Source organism: Egretta garzetta, unplaced genomic scaffold (assembly GCF_000687185.1).
Source record: "Egretta garzetta isolate BGI_Z169 unplaced genomic scaffold, ASM68718v1 scaffold416, whole genome shotgun sequence".
NCBI lineage: Eukaryota > Metazoa > Chordata > Aves > Pelecaniformes > Ardeidae > Egretta > Egretta garzetta.
The window spans coordinates 316,673-337,388 of NW_009260072.1; the positions used below are offsets into that span (position 1 = coordinate 316,673).

The 20,716-nt window shown below is 39.2% G+C and overlaps 1 protein-coding gene across 3 annotated transcripts in view; it reads right to left on the reverse strand.

The window, feature by feature from the left end:
- Nucleotides 1-20,716, reverse strand: part of DPP10 (dipeptidyl peptidase like 10) — a 235,183-nt gene that overhangs the window by 46,975 nt on the left and 167,492 nt on the right. For all 3 annotated transcript variants that reach the window (XM_035896713.1, XM_035896712.1, XM_009641235.2), the window contains 2 exons: nt 4,671-4,791; nt 153-307 (listed from right to left, as the gene is read on the reverse strand). In XM_035896713.1, the coding sequence (XP_035752606.1) occupies nt 153-307; nt 4,671-4,791 (276 nt within the window). The remainder of the gene's footprint in view (nt 1-152; nt 308-4,670; nt 4,792-20,716) is intronic.

The following is a 20,716-nucleotide window of genomic DNA, read 5'->3' on the forward strand; positions in this document are numbered from 1 at the left end:
AGTCTACTGAAAAAAAAATGTAATTAATATTTCCTGAAAAGCAACACAAACAAAATCAGCCTGTTACTGTCTAGAAACACTCTCTCCACATGGTTGAATACTATCACTGAACAAGGAACAGGAGGTGGGGGCTACACTCACACTCAGCTTACCTTAGGATATGGATACTGTTTTCCTTTTGGATATAGACCTCCAGTAAACCGGGGAATAACCATGTTCGGCACCAGAGAGTCATTTATGGTCAGGAACGCCAGTCTTTCACCGTCTGGAGACCACCAGTGGGCAACGTGAGAATGAAGAAGTTCCTCTGCAAAACCAGATCTCTTTAGGGTCCATAAAAATAACTAACACATAGTTTCCAGCTCATTCAGTTGCCACTGATTTGTTCTTTCTGTGCCTACTTGAAATGCGCCTGTTGTAATTTCAGTAATTTCACATTATCCTGGGTTGAATGTTTGGATAACAAGGCATATCAAAAGACTAAACTTTAACCATTTTCCTCAAATTAGTATTTTCATTGACGTCAATAAATCATCTAAATGTGAAAGATGATTGTAACTGCCATATGTTTAGTTCTATTGCATTCCATTAGATGTGTTTAATTAATTTGAAAACGATTTGGATCTTTTTAATGGACAAGGTTTTTTAGGATTTTCAATCTTTTTTTTTTTCTTTCTTTTAATACAAAATTTTACTAAATCCGATTTCTCTGAGCCGTGGCACCTGGTAACATGCAGATCCTCACACAGTGATGTTTATGTAATAATTTTTGGAGTGCAGTATTTTGGCTTTTTTGCCTCACTCTCATAGTCAGCTTTAATTCTTAGAAGTTCAGTTTTTCTGCAATACAACTTTTTGAAAATGCAAACAAAGCCTTTATTTTTATGCAAATTTTGTTTCATTTCCAAATGAAAGTAATTCTCCAAGGTGTCATGCAAGGTTTTCTTACATTTATTGTCCTTGTATTTCATATTAGAAAGGAAAAAAAAACCCCAGAAACAACCATAGAAGCAGCACCCAAACTTCTGCAATCCCAGTAAAGCAGCTCCTGAGCAATTCCAAATTCACCCTGTACAGGTCTTCTGCCTTCCACTTCTGAAAAGACTGATTTTTTTCCTTATGTATTTCATATGTTGACTTGTCTGGTGAGCATTTTGGATTGAAATTTGAAGAATTTGGCTAGAAAACTAATTGAGAATAGTATACTAACTGGAACAAAGGCCTGACTGCATACTTAATTTAAGAGCCTACTTATAAAACTACTTAAATTGTCAATGGAGACTCTCTAAGATGCTAATCAGATTCTGAAGGTTTTGAAGCTGCTTAACGGGTTGAATTCTCTATGGTCATGCGCAATGAAGCTGGGACCCATATTCAAAGTCATATATTCTGGGTCACGCTTCTCTCCCTGGCTGGATAACTAATACCTTTTACACAGGAGAACAGCAGGGAATGAACGGTGAATATCAGATAGCAAAAATCACAATTGTGTTTGTTTTAAAATTTTACTGTTTGCATTCAAACAAGGTTATTCACACAAAGAAAAGCTATTCCCCAAATGCTTGTGTATGGTAAAATACTAATAGCAAACTCATGCAAATGATAAAAGAAAACAAATGAGGTCAAAAGGAGGAACAGTTCTGAATTCAAGTGAAAACCTCTTAACTTCATCTGGACAATATTCAGCCTGCTCAGCTTCTGATGCTAATAAAAAGACTACTGAAAGTAGAAGACTGCTCTAACTTGAACTGTGGTTAACAGGAAAGCAGCAGTATATCCATTCGTGTCAACAGGCTGTGGTCCTCCAACATGTACACACAGAATTCCCTTGTACTCTGACCTTAATTATGGATATTGTGGAGAAGAGCCCACTGCCTGCCTGCCTGCCTCCCTAGGAGCCCAGAGAGTTTTCTGTAAGTCAGGAAATGCAACCGTTGTTTGGGCTGGGGATTAAGAAACCAGGAAAAGAATGGGCAAAATCACTTAAGGAAGGCTTTAGGACATGCATCAGGAGGAAGGCTTTGGGATGTGTACCACCTCCCAGACCACTTCAGAAACTTTCTAGCCCCAGACTGGACACCTTGTGCTTTCCCTTCTCGTGCCAATGGTGCATGTATAGCTATAAAGAGCGGGAATAAGAACAAACTGGGGTGGTAACTGATGTGAAGGTGTAAGATATTTGGATGAATACACCTGGCTGGCTCGTGGCCTTTTTGAAAATCAGCCCTGTGTGAGACTCGTGTATCCATGTGTTCACAGGCAAAAATCATCCACAGCACATATGGAGAGCTCCGTGTCTTGCTTTCCTCTAAAGAAGTTCTGTGAAGCTTTAAAGCTTTTCAGTCCCCAAATATTACCTAATAAAATGTGCCTGTAGGTAGGATGTGCACACACAGAGAAGCAGGAGCATAACCTCAGGCAAGCATCATTGCCATTACTGTGCTAGCTACTCTTGTTCCTTCCAAGTTACCCCATTTTCTTTTATGAAATATTTGAAGCTTAAAGGAATGGTCATTTGTTTTATCAACAGCTTTGGTCATCTTCAAACCAAATGAAATTATAAAAAATCCACATCAACCTCTTTCGGATATTGTTTTTGAGATACATAGGTAAGCTGAAATATATAAAAAAATTAGCATATTGGCATATTTCAAATAAAAGAAATTAATTTTGATTCTCTTCAGTTCCTAAATGTAGATCTCATGAATGCAGAGGTCCAAATCATATAAACCCCCTGACATTTCTTCCATTAAAATATGTCTTAAGTTTCTATCTGTATAATCCTTAGATGGAGTCTACTCCATCCCTTCCAGACAGCTGAAATGAAACACCTGGCAATTACCAGAACTGATCAGTTGCATCAGGTAACCTTTTGTGATCCCTTCCAACCTGAATTATCCTACAATATCCTTATTATCCTTTGCAGACTAGGAAGGAATGTTTTTTAAAGAATCTCAGATCACATTTTGTCCTGTGGAGCAGAGCTGTCTAATGATCCTTCATTACAGGTCATTCACTGCAGCTCTAGGCTGCACCCAGCTGCACCCCAGGGTGGCCTCAAAAGGCTTGCAGAATTGTCGCATCCCTGACTGTGACTCCTACTAACTTTACGTTGTTTCAGCAAAAACTCACTATACTATATCAACTTCCATCAGCTACCTATGCTTAAATTCTTCAATTGACATGCAGTCATGTTAGCTTTGAAGAATATGAAGTGTATATCAAATGATATTCCATTCTGAAGATGTCCTTTGTCCTTAAGTTTTGAAACGTGCCAACATATAAAACATTTCAAAACATTAACAGAAACCATGGAAGCCTGTAAACAGGCATTTTTATGGCTAAGGGATGCAAGCTACCATTCTCATTTCAGAGTTTACTTGGGCAGAGATTTTAAAAAATATCTATGTGAGCTATCTGCTCGTAACTACTGATATCCCAGGAGGAATGGATAGATCATTTCTAAGAGCCCCATTGGAGTTCCTTGCAATAAACAGTATTCCAAAAAAACTCTCTGCCCTGCAAAACTCCATATATGAGAAATTGTATACTTTGGGTAACCAAGTACTTAACATTGAGCTATTTGTCTATAAAATTAATGAGTCTCATAGAAAGAATAACTGAAATGTGTATTAATTTTAAGCTCTTGTATCAAGCTGGATAATCTGCTCCCAATTATTTATTTATTATTATGTTAAAAGAATGTTGGGTGCAGAGAGAAATGCCCTGTGGTACCATGCAGAAGACAGCTTCAGAAGCCAGAGGGTATCACAGACTGAGCTGTTCTCTGCTCCATTTTGGCACGGCTTTCCAGCAACAGCAAGTTTTCCAGGAGTCTGGCCCAGGCTGATTTAAGCAAAAGTAGGAGCCACTGTTGAGGTAGCAGTATGACACTTTTAAATCTTGTCAAAACGCTCAAATTGGATTCAAGTGCATTCTTAAAGTCGAGGACAATGTTACTGTCTGGCTTGAGGGGCTGAAGGCTCTCCTGAGTCTTGCTAGCACACAGCACACCATCCACCACTGAGGCTGAAGGACAGACACCGATAAAAAAAAAGTGAGGCACCAGACAGTATCATCTTTGATCGCCTTTTGCTACGTTTCCATCAGTAAAAAAGAAAATGTAGCCACTTCTGCTTCTACGCTACAATTCTGTGCTTTCTTCTATTAGGATGTTTTACGTGTAAATAGATCGGCACTGTTGTTCACACAAGCAACAAGAGGAGTCCTTTCCCTCCTCACTTGCGCTGTAAACCCAGAATAGCTCCAAAGGTATGAACGGAGTTATTCTAGGCAAGCAAAACATACAGGGTGTTTAGTTTGATTTGAATAACTCTATTTGAAATGCCAGCCCCGCTGAAGTTAGTGGTAAAATCCCACATCAAGATTCCACTACTACAGCATTTTTTACACACTGCCTAGTGTTCATAATACATTTGTTACATTCTGGTTGAAAATGAATTCCTCTTTCTCAGAAAATATTGTTATATGCAAAACAGCAGTCAATACAAAGTATGAATAGCTACCAAGGCAATCTTTCAAGAAAATGAGAAGGAAAAGAAGCAAAAACAACCTTAGATAGCATTTTCTGAAATTAATAATTTGTGCTGTTGGGTCTGTACAAGAACCTCTCATCTGTTTTAATAAACAGATATATTTGTCCGGCTTACCTTCATATAACCAGTCTGCAATTCCATTGAAAATAATTCCTTCTTTTCCCGAAGATGTCAGGCGCAATGAGCTACTCTTTACATCAGGCTGATAGTAGATGTTATTTTCAAAAATATAAATCTGGATGAGGTAAGAGGGATGGAGAGAAAAAAGAACATTTTGGTAGATATAAATGAATGTTCAGCAGTGAATACATAATTTCCTCCGGCTCAGAACAGTCTACAGAATAATTCAGCATGAGTTTTCACCAACACTGGCTCTGTATTTCCTTTTATTATCAATTTGGACAAATCAAGAAAACTTTTAGTACTTATGCCAAGCCAAATTCTTTCTTTGAACTTGTCTTCCCAGTTGAAATGTTTCAATTCACTTTAACAAATATTATTACACTCCTCAGAATCATATAGGAGACAAGTTTTATAACAGTTGAATAGACATTTTCCATTAATTCCATTCTATCTAATAAAATCATCTGTTTTTCTAGCTGTGAAATTAGACACACTTCTGCAAGTACATACAGCACAGTACATACATCATAAATGTAAGTTATGGCTTTATATCATGGTGAGAGAACATACTGGAAAAGCAAAAAAATAATAGCGGACTGCTGTTAACCTCCCTCAGCTTGCTGACGCTATTTCCAACTCTAACACACCACCATTTTACCTCAAGCATGCTATACAAATGCCCTTTATTTTCAAGTCTAGGCTCCTCTTCCTGCAAATAGCAGACTAGATGGCCAGTCCTTTCCTACTTCACTGCCAGTTCTCAGCCTTGTCTGCTTTTCTTTTCCTGCTCACTTTGTTGTACAGGATTTCAAGTTCACTCATTTTGTGAGATGGGCCTCCAGGCTCCATGGCAAAGTGCAATAAAAGAAAGATAAAGGCCAAAAAAAGAAAAACAAACAAAAAAACCCCCAAAAATACTTCGGAGGAGTATGGTGATGGCAAAAAGGGCAGGAGACAAATTCAGTGACGATGAGAAAGGTTTATGACATGGAAATTCTTATGTACACAGATGTATGCCACAACGGGCTTTATGTCTGCCTTCCCCCCATCAGCCAGGAGACCTCTGAGCACTTCACTGCAACACAATTGAGCTAACTGCTGTCCCAAATTTCTTCATTGGCACTATCCTTCCCAGTCAGGGTTAATAAGAAATGAACATCAGAGATGCTAACAAGCCAAAAGCTACAGATGGGTATAAAAAGCAGAACCACAGCTACTAGCTTTTCCTGTAATAATGCTCTTAATCCTTTTTGTCCGTACTTCTGCATACCTCGTTTTCCTGAATTGCCAATGCCTGTGACTAGACTCTTATTTCAGCTATAATCGTCTCGGCCTTTTTCTTTGCTTTATTGTTAAATTACAACGTCCACATATACGCTTGAACAGCTTAACGATGGAATCAACTTAGTATCAATATTATGCACCCAACTTGATTCACGCTAAGAAAATGCAGCTAACAGCACTAGGGAAGGAACACAAAATAGAAATGTTTGTACCATGATTTCATCAATGTATGGAGTCTCAGGGACTGCTAACATGAAGTAAATATATTTCCACCAACGACCATTTTAAGCCTAGTCATTTATCATTCTCTCATACTTCTATAATAAATGACTTACAGGAAAACACTAACCAGAGAACAAAGTATTATTATCCCTATTACCGCTGTTCTCTTTCCTTCTAAATCACCATCTGAAATAGATTTCCCTATGAGTCCCCAAACTAATGGCATTTCGTGATTTCTAACAGTAGCCACTTCATGATTTCTGCAGAATAAAGCAATGAAGCTGAGTTTTTTCATACCAGGAGCAATGCAATGATTTTAACCATTACTGGGAATCAAGGGTGACTTCGAACAAAGTTCTTTATGGTCAGAAATTCAGAACTTGGCGGTGAGTTCAAAACTGAAGTAAAAATAGTTGATCCAGTTTGAATAATCCAAAATGTACTGACCAGTAATTACATTTATAGTTGTATAAGTAATGTTTGGTACTGTTGAGAGTTTATGGGAAGCTGATGTATGACCCAGCATTAACACCAAGAGAAAACAAGGATTAGAGAAAGCCGGACATCTCGAGCTTTTGAAATAACATCGACAAACGCTCCTTGTCAATGTATCTTTCCACCTTTTTTTTCTAAGGTAAAAGAAACAAATACAAGTAATAACAAGGCATGGTTAATTGCTTACCCAAAGAAAAACAAAATAATTTAGCCAAGTACTTGCTATTTAAGTGAAGTAAAATATTCCTATCAGACTAAATTACAGACAGCATAAGTAGTGGGAACCACTCTATTGACTATTGCTTAGTTAAGGAGCAATTTCTTTCAGTTGACAATCTCCTCTTATAAAAACAACTGCTTTCAGGAGATTACAAAAAAAAAGCCTACTTGATCAAATGATTCTACTTTACTTCAACTTCTTTAATTAAATGAGCTCAATCTAATTCAGTTTTGAAGATCAGAAGTATCATTTTTGCTTTTCTCCCCCCCCTTTTCTGGCTGTTTGCATTTTTAATGGTGAAGATACCCACAGTGTCTAGGCTCTGCAATGGAAAACTTTAATTTAAAGCCATCATTGCCAGTCAAAGCACAGGATTAAGAACTACTTGTTTTATGACTGAACCATGAAAAGGTCTTTAATCCTGTTATTACTAGTTAGCAGGCATTGCTAATTCCATTTGACACATTTCAGATAAGTAAATATCTCAGAAGGAATACTCACTGTTGTGCCACTGATTTCTGGCTTCCTCAGCTTTATTCCCCATTCATTTCCTAAAGCAGCTTTGTCTCCATCCTCAACCAGTTCTCAGCCACCCTGTGAACATCCCCACAATCCTCTTAGTCTACTCTGTCATCTGAAGTTTCCCTTCTCTCCTCATCACTCATGGCACGTGTTCTTTAAACTTTGAAAGCTAGCCCAAAGAACAATTTTCTTCTTGAACATATGGATTGGAACACTTCAAAGTTCTTTAAAACTTCAAAGCCACCCAGCGGCTCCCTCCCTAGCAAGCCTCAAGCTCACGGCTTGCCTGAATTTAACATTAAAAATGAGGAATTTATGTTCCTTTGAAAAACATTTATGAAATAGAACTGTTCCTGCTCTTCAACATAACTAAACAGCATGTAAATGCACATCGATGATTCAGGGTTCGTGCACTGTCAAGTATCACTCCGCGCTGCCTGCAACACTTGGAAAGCTCAGGGTCCTCACGCTTGAGGTTGTAAAAACATCTTAGAAAGACTCACCATTATGGCTAGTCATTTAAGCTCATTTATAATTTTGAATATTTGTTGTATTTCAGGAGGTGCCATTTTCCACGTAAAGCCCACAAACTGCTTTTTGTACCAACAGGGACGGTATCATGCACATTGCCTACAATGATGTTGTCTAACCCCGGCTGTCAGGGCTACATTCCCCTCCATTCCTGAAGATGCCAAAGTGCTCATCTGTAACAAACTCCTTCACCTCTTGGAAATCAGGACGGAGTTAAAATGTTAATTTCTGCAGCAAAACAGGCAGCAGAGTTGTAATATGAGTGATGTTATCATGAAGGCTACTAGTTGTGGCCCGAGAGGCTCTTTGCTTTCTGTAAATCCAAGCTGTGGATTCAATTAAGCACAAATACTTTGTGTAGCTGCAAAACCCAATCTCCCACCTTACATTACTGCCAGAGCAATGCAGCCAAGACATTTCTAAAAGGCATACTCATTGTGAATTCTTCTTCCCAGGATAATATTTATGGTACAAATGTACCTCATGTAACTCTAAAAGCACTGAAATTGTAATAGATTGAAATTAATTTTGTGTTCACAAGATTGTGAATAGATCTCGCTCACTTTTGTCTAGCATTTGCACGCCCAGCACTGACCGTTGGCTAAGCGTCTTGGCTTCCCGACCCTCTGAAATAGCTGCAATGAGAAGAAGCACGAGCACAACAACTGTGGTTTTACCAGAGAGCAGCGAAATGGGCTTTTTCTCCCCAGTTAGTCCTTGGCTCCTGTCTGCCTGCTGTGGCCACACCACCCCCCCAGGCTCCTCCTGCTGCCTAAAATGGTGTCAAATGGGCATTGGATTTTTTTTATGTAGATTATCATGAGCATGCCAACTAAGAGTAGAAATGGACATATTCCTTAGCTGAAACATGCAAAAAATCCTACGTTAGGCCCCAGCAGCAGAAAGGCGTCCTTAAATGTCATGGTCAAACTCTCCCCTCCCCACAAATCACCTCAATTCCTTTTCTTTGGTTTATATATTTTTACCTTGCTTGATTTAAACATTGCCACCAATGCTTTCTGGTGGAAACAGCATCTGTAGAAAACTCCTTACAGTCCTACTTTATGCTGCATTCAAATATATTTCCAAGCTTTTATTTCAAAACCACAAAGACACAAATGGAAATTTTTATTTTTTAGGTGGTGGCTGCTGCTGCTGCTTAGTTGCAGTACAGCAATATGTAGAAGCTGAATTTATGAGCCCGTTTGGCTTTTAAAATTCTGTGAAAGAGAGTGCAAGTGGCTGGGAGAGAATTCAGACCACTGCTTTTCCTACAACAGAGACTTAAACTCTCCAATACTGTAAGGCAGACAGCAACTCACGACACTGGGATAAGAATTATTGATTAAACCAATAAATTATTTTTAGAGCAGAATCTTGCAAATACAGGTGCCTAAATCCTGACTCCAGTAAGTAAAAATAAACATGTGCCTGAAGATTTTCAGGGTGGGGACTTCCACATACTTCATCACTTTTTATGCTGTGTTTTGGGCAATATCACATAAATCAAAAATTTCCCTTGCTAGTCTGTCTCCAGTCAGGAATCTGGGAGGAAGCAAAAGGAAAAGGGGTTTTCTTAGTACACACTTGGGTCTAATTACTACATCACGAGTACTGAAATGTTGACTGTAACTACTGAATCTTCCAAAGCTGCTAAAAGAGGAGTTGCTAACTGCGTATCAGACAGGTATTTTCATGAATACATCAGTGGCTTTGTGCCCAAAATGCTTTCACAGCTTTCAGGCATGACGATAAGAAAATAAATTGAAAAAGGCACAAAGTGGAACAAAGCTATGCTATCTTATATGAAAATTATTATTTTTTTAACCTTTTCCCCACCTGTTTCCCAAGTATTTTTAAAGCATTTCAAATTATTTTTTAACTAAGACCCTTAGCTAATAATAGGGATAAATATAAAAATCTATGGCCTTCAAAATTATTTGCCTTTTTTTTCTTATGGATTTTGCACAGCTAATCACATCAAGCCTTAAACCAAATGAAGAAAACCCCAAAGCAATTCTTTACTTATTTTGTTAAGTAGTTTCCAATTAATGAAAAACATCTGCAGAATGTTTTGGATTAGTGAAAGATTAATTCTTGATAATGATCAATTTATTTCAACTGACTGCGAAGAATTCAAGGCTCTGCTTGCTCTAATGTTCTACGTACAGCACTAATCCTTCCCCTTCTTCCACATCTGTCAGCCTCTTAACTATTTTTTCAGAAACCTTTTTCTGAATTGATTTCTTCCAAAACACTTATTTATTGTTTGCAACATGTTTCACAATTACAAGATTTTATTTCAGGCTGAGGTCTTAAGCAGAGCACCCAGTCCAAGCCGTTAGTTCCAGATGGCAGACAGCTGTGAAAACAGAGACATCTAATCCCACAGCTGAATGGCAAACCCCGTGCCAATAGCTGGAGAGGCCCCCTGTGTGTCTTTAATAATTTCAAACACTACAGGCAGAGAAAAGCTGCTAAATTGCAGAAAAATACTCCACTTTTTCCCTTTAGGTGCTCCACTGAAGCCTTCTGCATGGGCATATCCACGCTCCATGACTCCTCTGATTGCAGGGTAGTGTATTGGCAGCAGTTCGAGCTTTTTACGCACCAGTTGGGCAGCAGCAGCAGTTTGCCTGGAGCTGTGTGGAGGTCACCATGCAATCACTCACCCTCCACAGAAGCAGTAAGTGTGTGTGAAGCAGGGCTTTGAGATCTCCACCAAAGCAGAGGCACCTTCTCTGCTGGAGGCTGCCAGCAGCCAGTTAGCCCTGGCAGCTGGGACAGGGTAACTATCAGATTTTTGTAAGTGTCCTTAGAAATTCATCCAGACACCAAAGTTCAGATTTGTACTTATATCCAAAAGCCCAGTTTTCTTTAGTTGGAAGAGAAATAGAGCTGCAGCCCTTGCTGACAAAACCTGTCTCCTTCCCTGGAACCAGTCATCAGTCTCACTTGCAGAGAAGAGCTACCGAACTTGTGAGGCAAATTAAGGAGGTAGACTTAACAATCTAACATTAGTCCTTTCTCTAACTTATGCATGGAATCTTGTCTTGCAGGAAATAACTGGTGGAGTGTGACTAATGGTACGGTTTGTCATTACATGGATTCATCAGGACAAACACCTAGTTCAAGGAAGGTGCCAACCAAACTCTAAAGCTACTGAGCAGATAGAGCTGGAAAGGAAACAAAGGCGGCACCTGCATCGATACACCTTTGGTTAAAAACAAATATCTGTACAACAAGCACTGGTCTCTTCCTGTACAGGTGAGTGTCCTACCTCTGAACCGAGGAAATCATCAAATTCTTCCACAGACTTTCTGACCCAGAAATATATAAGTAAGTATTCCAACTTGGAACAACTTCAGCATTCCCACTTAATACCCCAGAGAACATGACAGTCTTCCTTACCCTTCACATAGGGAGTATGAGCTACAATAAGACTAATGAATTCCTGATTATGCCCAGAAGGGTGTTTAGGAAATGCTGCTGCCTGCAGAACTCTTGCTAATGACCGTGCTAAAGACGTTGACCTAAAGCATCTTCAGGCAGCCCATCGGTGGCTACACTCCTCTGTGACCCTGGCAAGGACACACAGTTCACTGTCTCAGCACTAGCACAGGTGTCTTCAGAGCCCAACGTTCTACGTAACAGACCACTCAACTGCACCTCTAGCTTTACGCAGAGGGGTAACTGTTTTTACTGATGCAGAAACAAGTGTGGTCTCGCACAGCCATGTAGATAGGCTGGCTAACCAGCTGACTCCACTATCATCATGGCTGATAGCTACATCTCAGCACAGGATCTATCAGACTTCTTCATTTCCTAAGCATAAGGCAAAATTCCATCCCTTCTTCTTGCAAGACTGCCAGCTAATTAGTTGGATAATTAATTCTTCAAAAGCTTCAAGATGTTTTTCCATCTGGGCTCGCCTTTTACCATTTGTTCTGTCTCCTCTCTTACCATATATTAACCAGGGCCAAATCCAACTGCCCTTAGTTGGATCAGTCACTGAAATTTCCAGATGAAATATGTTTTCTTGCTAACAACTGTTAATACAAATAGCATCAGCTACTCAGTAGACAGAAAAAAGTCAAATAAAAAATACTTTCTTAGTCTCTCAGCAAATTTTGTACATTGCTCTTCAGAAATCAAACCATGACTTCTCCGATTCCAGGTACAACACTAAGTTGGCACAGCACTGACTGTTTTGCAGCTTAACCTCATACTGGGGAGGGAAAGAAGACCCCACGACACACACAGCAGCTGTATTTGTCCTAGTCCTGGGTTCATTTTGGAGCATGTGGTGGAACAAAACACACAGCAATGGGGGAATGAGAATAAGTTGTTACGCTATCTAGACCGCAGCTAAAGCAGTGCAATACGTAAGCACAGTTTAGTTTTCATACAGCCAGTTTAACCAGCAGTTAACCAGCAGTTAAAACCCAGAGTCAAGATACTGGCACAGAGAGCCCTCGCACATAAGTGGGTAAAAAATAGCTTGAAGCTAAATAGATTGATCAAAACTTGCTTGGCAGTGTTTATACTGCATGGCTATATCTCTGTACACATACACATTATATAGATCCAAAGAGTCAATGTTCTTTGTTTCCTGAACAACGTGGTGCTCCATATGCAAAGTTCAGTGCAAACAAGTGATCTTAAATAAACACATAAATAAGTGGTATCTTAAATAAAGTCATTCATTTAAAAATTATTTTTAAGTTAAGTGATTTTTAGAAAAAAAAAAAGGTGATTTCAATTCTTACTTCTGTTTTAGACATCATTATGGAAAATAGAGGTATCTATGCACTTCCTTCAATTTGTAAATAATGTTTGAACTAACTTTGGATTACAGGAATAAATTAAAATCAAACCACTGCAATCACATGGAAACCATTTGGTTGCATTTTTTCAAGACTTGCTGTCAAGATAACAAGTTTGATTTTCATTTAAGTACTTAACATATTTGTTACCACTTTATGGTTCACAGATCTGAAAAATTACACAAATAGCTCCACTTCAGAAACTTACAATTAGTTTTCACCAATTTAAAAAATACTGCAAATCAGCCACAGTATCGGTCTATGAATTACCATTGCAAATAAAGACCTGGCTTAGCATCTTCTCTACCACTGTTCAACATCCTCCAAAGCCCTCATAGACACATTTTTTTTCTAATAGAGCCACTGATTACGTTATTCATAGTCACAGTGTAATGTCTGTTCTCTTCTTCAAGTCCAAACTGAACAAATGTTTTCTTGTAATCTATGTCACCTATGATACCCCTGGGATTTACAGACTTAAATTGGGATTGCCAGACCATTATTCTACCCACTGCTACAGAAGATGAGTACCCCTTTCTGCCCTTTTCCCTTTCCAAAATCTCATTTAGCTGAAGCAGCTTCTCACTGAAGAACAAGGTGTACTTAAGATTACATCTTTTGTGTGTCAATGCAACAACAGTATAACTGCTATTTTCTTTTTATCTCTCACAGGAAAAAAAAAAAAGCTTGCTTTGCAAAGAAAACACCTTCTAACATCATCCAGAAGAACTGGACATGCAGCGTTACATAGGAGCAGATGTTTATTATACCCAGTTAGATGCTCCATGATGGCAATCCAAACCTCCTGGTCCACATTGAAGCTCCTCTATGGCCAAGAGGCCCAGGGCACATGCTGCGTTGAGCCACAGAATTCCTTCAGGTCTCTACTGGACTGCAGGAAAGAGGTGGCTTTTCCTGTGTTCTGTGATGAACTGGTGGTGTGACACCATTGGGCTTGTTTCTACCTACAGCTTAAGACACAACATCCATCTTCAGTGTAACTACTGAATAAAGTGCTGGCACAGGGGTCACTCAGACTGCTCATGGGCTGCACGTATGGTAAGGATGATGGGTGCACCACCACCAATCTCCTGTGACAATGGTCTATATGTGGGTGTTCCCAAGTTAGGTGTTGATTTACTGTTCCATACATGTGAAAGTGACATCTGTTGTATACAAAATCACATGGACAACCCAAATTTCTAGTGGGTACTCTGCACATGTTGGAAAAGTAACAGGGTAAAGGGTCAGTATCTGCCATTCTTGCCCATGGTGATAATCTGTGGAAGAAGCTCCACGGTAATGAACTGGGACACTCACACATTGAGAAGCAAGTAAAATGCAAGGTGGCAAACTACTACCCATATCAGTTACAATGCATTTCACTGGTGTGACTGATTATTCTGCTGATGCCTTTCTTACAGGTTCTGCAGTGATCTCCAGAACCAAGGGGAATTACTATATTTCAGATAATATGTAACACTGGAAAGTGGCTTATAAAGCTTTTATAAGTGTGAATTTTGGATGGTTAGAGAATTCAGTAATGACATTGTCAGTTACAATTACACAGACTTTTTTTCCAAACTCCGCCCCCCCCCTTTTTTTTTTTACATCTTATGGATTTTCTATCCAGATCACATATGTTACAGGATGCTAATTTCAAGGAAAGTTTTATGGAATTGTATTGCAAAGCTGCTTTACGTTATATCCCTTTCCCCTACATTATATCTGTAGTCTATTTAGATTGTGAGCTCCCATGGATGGGGATTGCAGGCTAAATCATCCGATACAGTTTGCAATACAACTGCTTTGTGAGTCTCCAGTAGTGCAGAAGGGCTCCGATCTCCCCTCTTTTTTTCTTTTGCAGGTCAAGCTAGACTGGTATAGAATTTTCGGAGCTGTTCAGTTCTGACTTGCTCCAGCTCCTACCCCATAGTTCCATGTGCCCTACGGACCAATGAATTATGCAGATACTGAGCACAGCAGGTACCATCAGTGACCGAAGCAAAGCATGGCAGTAGACAAAAATCTACCCTCATATGATCTATATTTCAAACTCATCAGACACATTGCAAATGAGGCAGAAAACAAATAATAGAATATAACAAAATGATTGTAATTGTAAGCAATAATAACTATATTCACTCTTAAAGGTACCGATTTTCTAAAGACTGTGATTGACCTAGACAGGAATTTTCTCAGAGGAAGCTTTCAAACCTTTTGATTATGTACTAATTAAGGCAGAGAGGAAGTAACTGTTGATCAATATGAAACACAGAGACCTCAAAACACATCCATCCCAATGTTATATACTGCCTTCTTTATTTTTTGTCAGTTACAGGATGTTAATTTTATTTTTGCAGTCATCAAGCTGCCAGACACAGCATGAACAGCAGAACACCGAAGCACCACATTTCTGCTGTCTAGATTAATGCCACTGCATCACAGTAATGTGTTAGCACAATAATTTCTGAACAACTGCAAACAATCTACAAGGCTATTATATATAATTGCTATTTAGATAGTTTATAAATCTATTGTAAACAATAGTGAGGATGAACTCATAATGCAGCTACAAGATTAGTTACTAATGTCATGGAATAAACCAGGACACGAACTCACAGAGTATCAGCAACTCCATGATAACTCTGATATTTATGTTCTTGATTTCCAATAAAAGTGAGGAAGCATTGCCCTCTTTTGTTTAGACACACATTAATTATGTAATTATTATGCCTTATTTTATATATATAATATACATAACACTGTAGATCAAGACTTCTATGGTGGCTATATACCGTATCAATGGTATTACAGTAAGAATCTCCAAAATCAATGAAGAATGAACTTTGATTGAAAACTAAGCAAAGTGCAGTAATAATGGAACCAGACCTGGCTTCAGCATGCAACAATCCAGCACCACACACCATCTCTCCTGCCCTGAAGGACTGTTACAAGAGATGGAGCCCAAAGTCATGGACTGAATGAATACAATAAACATTTTATAAGGATAGCCCATAGACTAAGGGAATTATATCTGTGTGTATACATATCAAAAAACAGAAAAAGTGGTGGCAATTAATTGGAATGTATTGGCAAGTGTGGGTGGGACCTGGGCATGACACAGATGGTGTAGCATACGGGGTGGATACTGTCCTGATTTTGGCTGGGATAGAGCTAATTTTCTTCCTAGTAGCTGGCATGGTGCTGTGGTTTGGATTTAGAATGAGAAGAATGTTGATAACTCACTGACGGTTTAGTTGTTGCTGAGCAGGGCTTACACCAGTCAAGGACCTTCCAGCTTCTCATGCTCTACAGACTGAGAAGGCTGGAGATACACAAGAAGCTGGGAGGGGGCACAGCCAGGACAGATGACCGAAACTGGCCAAAGGGCTATTCCACACTGTATGACATCATCTCAGTATATAAATTAGGGAAAAGCTGTCAGGGGAGCTGCTGCTCAGGGATGGGCTAGGTACGGGTTGGTGGGTGGTGAGCAACTGCATTGTGCATCACTTGCTTTGTATGTTCTTTTACTGTCATCATTATCACTATTACTGTTTTATTTCACTTATTAAACTGTCTTTATCTCAACCACTGGTTTTGGTTTTTTTTTTTCACTTTTTTCTTTGCCTCCCCCCCGATTCTCTCCCCTATCCCACTGCAGGGGCAGGGAGGAGTGAGTAAGCAGCTGTGTGGTGCTCAGTTGCTGGCTGAGGTTAAAACACAACAGTTATACAAACAATCACTTATAATATCTGAACTATGACCTACACAAAAAGCTACTTTTGAACTCTTTGTCATTGCACAGAAGATTACAGTAAGACTGCCTTTCCCCTCAGCTCGTAGCCTGGATCTACTGCTTCCTCCCCGTGGAGCTGCCTGAAGAACTGCACTGGTTGCAGCACTGTGCAAAATGTCTTGGAGGAACTGGACTGCTCAGCCCTTTGGTCTTCGTTGGTCTAAGTGATGTGTAGCAGACTTATCCGTAAACAGTGTATGCTCAGGACTCACACTCCTTGTTCCTTGCATTTACCGATAGCTTCTGACTAATCAACCAGCATGGAAGAATGTGGACAGAAATGTCACTCTTACATGCCTGCGCTTCTCCTACAGACTTATAATAAAATAATAATCTGACATTACCATAAAATCTTTTAAAATGATCTCTGGTATTTCGAAGGTTCATCTCACACTGATATGAAGCCTTCAATTATGCCCGGACTGATCAATCCGTAACAGAACCTAAAATGAAAAATTTTCAACCTAGTTACCCCAGAAGAAAAAAGGCAATATTGGGAGATGGGAAAATATCTAAGATAACTGTCTGGACTTGGTGCTAGCAGAGGAATTTTCTCTGTTTTCTCTGATAAAATGTAGGAAGGTAGCATCCTAAGAGCTAGGACAAAGGGAAAAAAAGATACAATTGAAAATGGTGTGGTATAAAGCATTTAAATTCTCTACTACTCTTATGGTGGTAGACGATCCCAGAGAACTTTGTACATTATTCAAATGCTGAAGCAGACTAGGACGCCTCTGGGCATCTCCTGTATGAGAAACCCAGGCAGGGTTTGTAGAACAAGAGGAAAGGGCCTGAAGTTGTGCCAGGGCAGGTTTAGATTGGATATTAGGAAACATTTCTTCAGTGAAAGGGTTGTTAAGCACTGGACTGGGCTGCCCAGGGAAGTGGTTGAATCCCTATCCCTGGAGGAATTTAAAAGATGGGTAGATGTGGTGCTTAGGGACATGGTTTAGTAGTGGACTTAACATTTGGACTTGATGATCTTAGAGGTCTTTTCCAACCTCAATGATTCCATAATTGCTGACCCAGCCTCTCCTGTCAAACAGTACCTGTGCCTTGGTCTCCCCACCGTGCACACTGTTCAAGTTGCCAGTTGTCTTTACGATGGGCCAACATTTTAGTGGATGACATCTACCTGTACAGACACTACAGCCTTTTACCACTTCACATAGGCAGGGCATTCAATGCAAGAAAGCCAGTTTGTCTTAAAATATCTCATTAGGAATGAGACAAATAGGAATGAGAAAATTCTGACTAACTCTTATAATAGTGTTTCTGTTTGGGACAGTTCACAGAGTCTGTGAAGCAATGCTTGAAAATATTTGCTTTCTTTCCACACAAAACTTCTCTCTTCTGCTTCTGTAAATGCGCTGGCCCCTGCCATAAACAGTGAAGTAAAAATGCGCAGTTTTCTGCAATACTATCTCTATGACCAATACTTATTAGTCACTACTGATCAAGCCCTGCTCATTTACCTATAACACGTTGACATGAGCACATGAATACCATCAGTGTCTTACTGCTTCACCACACCCTAGCCCCCAACTAAAGTGACAAATACTTTGATCTGCACAGTTTTCTGTATTCCTCATTAATGCTGTTTCCACCAGCTTAAAACCTTTCTAATATCAGTTTGTTTCCCCAACAGTAAGAGTTTTAAGTGTTGGCTGATTGTCAGGTCTTTCAGCCTTCTTCTTCCCTCCCTGCCAATCAATGCTTCGTTTTCTCTTACAAAACAACAGTATACCTGACTTTTTAATCCTTATTCTCCAGGGCTGTCCTGGCTTTGAAACTGTCAGTGAATATACGCTCCCCACAATTACAGATCCACAAGCAGTCCTCTGCATTTCACTCTCTGGCTCAGGCCGAGTCAGCATGAAAACCTAAGTCACTTTAACACAGCGCGGCAGGAGTTTAATCTGCTCTGATCCTTCAGCGCAAACACAGTGGGGAAGTCATAACCCCATTGTAGTGAAAAAAACCATGCAAGGACATTTATGGATTGGTGATGATGGAATGTAATGTCTCTTTATGAAGAGGGACTTGGCTAAAATAGAGTGAGCCTACAAGAGCCTTGAACATGCCCAAAGCTGTGTGGTCATAATCTGTTGGGTTTTTTTTTCTTCTCCTCATCACAGCTGTCTTGCTGATAGAGATTCAATAGGGAGTCATGACATCATCATCCATGAAGTATATACATCTTTTACTCTTTTTTTTTTTTTTAAATAATAACAAGGACCATCTATTCCGTTTTTACCCATATGCTATGGGAAAAATCCTGGTTGACTGATGTAAAGAGGTCACTGATCTAAACCAGGCCAGTATGTCTACCTTGACCACTGCAACAACTGACCTAACTTTCAAGGACACATCTCATAGGGGAAAAAGGAGGTTCAGCCCTGCTGAAGAGGGGAGTCACTGTCACTTCCACTGACAGAAACCTGTCTATATTTTTGCTGGACTCTACATGCCAAACGGGAAAATAAATGTTATACAGCAAACAGAACCTATCAATAGAGGAGCCAGAGGACCCTTGCCACACAGCAAAAGTTCAGGGAGTTTTGCTGCCAAGTTGGTTTTAGCCCTTTAGCTTGCTCCTAGCAGAACTCTACCAGTGCTGGTACCATCACAGAGACTCAGAGGTCTTTCGCAAGTCTTCTGCAAAAATTTTACAAAACTTAAATAAAATTTGAGTTTACCATTGGTTAAAACAAACTCTGAACCACAGAGGCATTAGAAATGTCAGTTCTTCAAACTCTTCTGGTTTAAAATTTTGGCACCTTACCATAGTGAATTTTCCCCTTCCTTTTCCCTAGGTGGTAAGGAGGTAATAGAAAACAGAATATATCTTGGTTTTTAATATCACAGGTAAAGTCGACATTTACAATTCATTACCAAAAAAATGATACAGGCAAATTTTCCACTCCATCCTAGGGTATATTTTTTTTTTTTATATCAAATATGAAGTGACTAAGTGATTATACGATTCATGGACATATGTAAGCCTATGTTTTTAGGCAGGATTTTGGAGTTATGTGAAAATCCAGTCCATAATAAAACTTGTTACCTAATCTTTCCCAACTCTGATTTATCAAAAGGTTAATCAGATCTTGACCTCTCTTCTTATTGACTTTGTATTTAGTTTTTATGGGTGGCTATTTCTAAAGAATTTTAGGCTTCTGAAGTATAATATTCTTGTTTCTGCATTACACAAAGCTACGCAATTTTCACACAAGAAGCACAGCAGTCTTGCTTTATGAGCCATTGGACTTGCAGTTAATATTAGTTAACAGACGGAAGTGTGAACATTCAGATATGCTTTGTTACCCATACACATGTTGAACAACATGACAGTCTAGATGGGAGGGGCGTATTTCTGTTTTCATCACTCCCTGCAGGCTGCTGCAGAGAAAAGTCCTGATGATTGCTCCTATCAAACATGTATGTCCCTGCTTGTTTGCATGTGTCTTTGTGGGACTGTGTGTAAATATATATATACACACACACGCACGCAAATATCTATGTGAAATAAGGATTCTCTTTCTAGCACAATGCTATGTCAAATTTCTAATGTATTTGCTTACAAAAGAGTTACTGATATGAGACTGGATAGAAAAGTGGACTACCTGTGTGCACGGTTTATATACTGATTCAAATATAAGCTGCATTCTAGAGCAGTGATAATAGAATAAGGATCGGGGAAAGGGGAGAGGAAATATCTTTTATCTCCCCTCTCAATTTATTCACTATAAAGCTGCTGGGCCTTTTATTGTTCCACATGAGAAACAGTAGAAGAGGAATAATGCTCCTATAAAACACGATTTTCTCATTATTTCTTCACATCTTTCAGATACAGCCAAGTAGCTATTCTCACAAAGGGCTAGGAAAATCCAATCCTTAATAATTAATATTTTAAAGTTACCTTTGGTACTAGGAGACGTTAATTGCATTTCACTAAGCAAAATTATGAAGCAACAACTTCTATGCTCAACTTAGCCTTGCTTCCATTTATAAATGTTCCTGCTCTCTAGAGCTCACAAAACTTTTATTGACTATATCCATCCTTCATGTGTAAAAATGTATTTTTCTCTGTTTTCCAAAACTGCCTGTGTTTTCTGGTTGCATTCTCCATTCC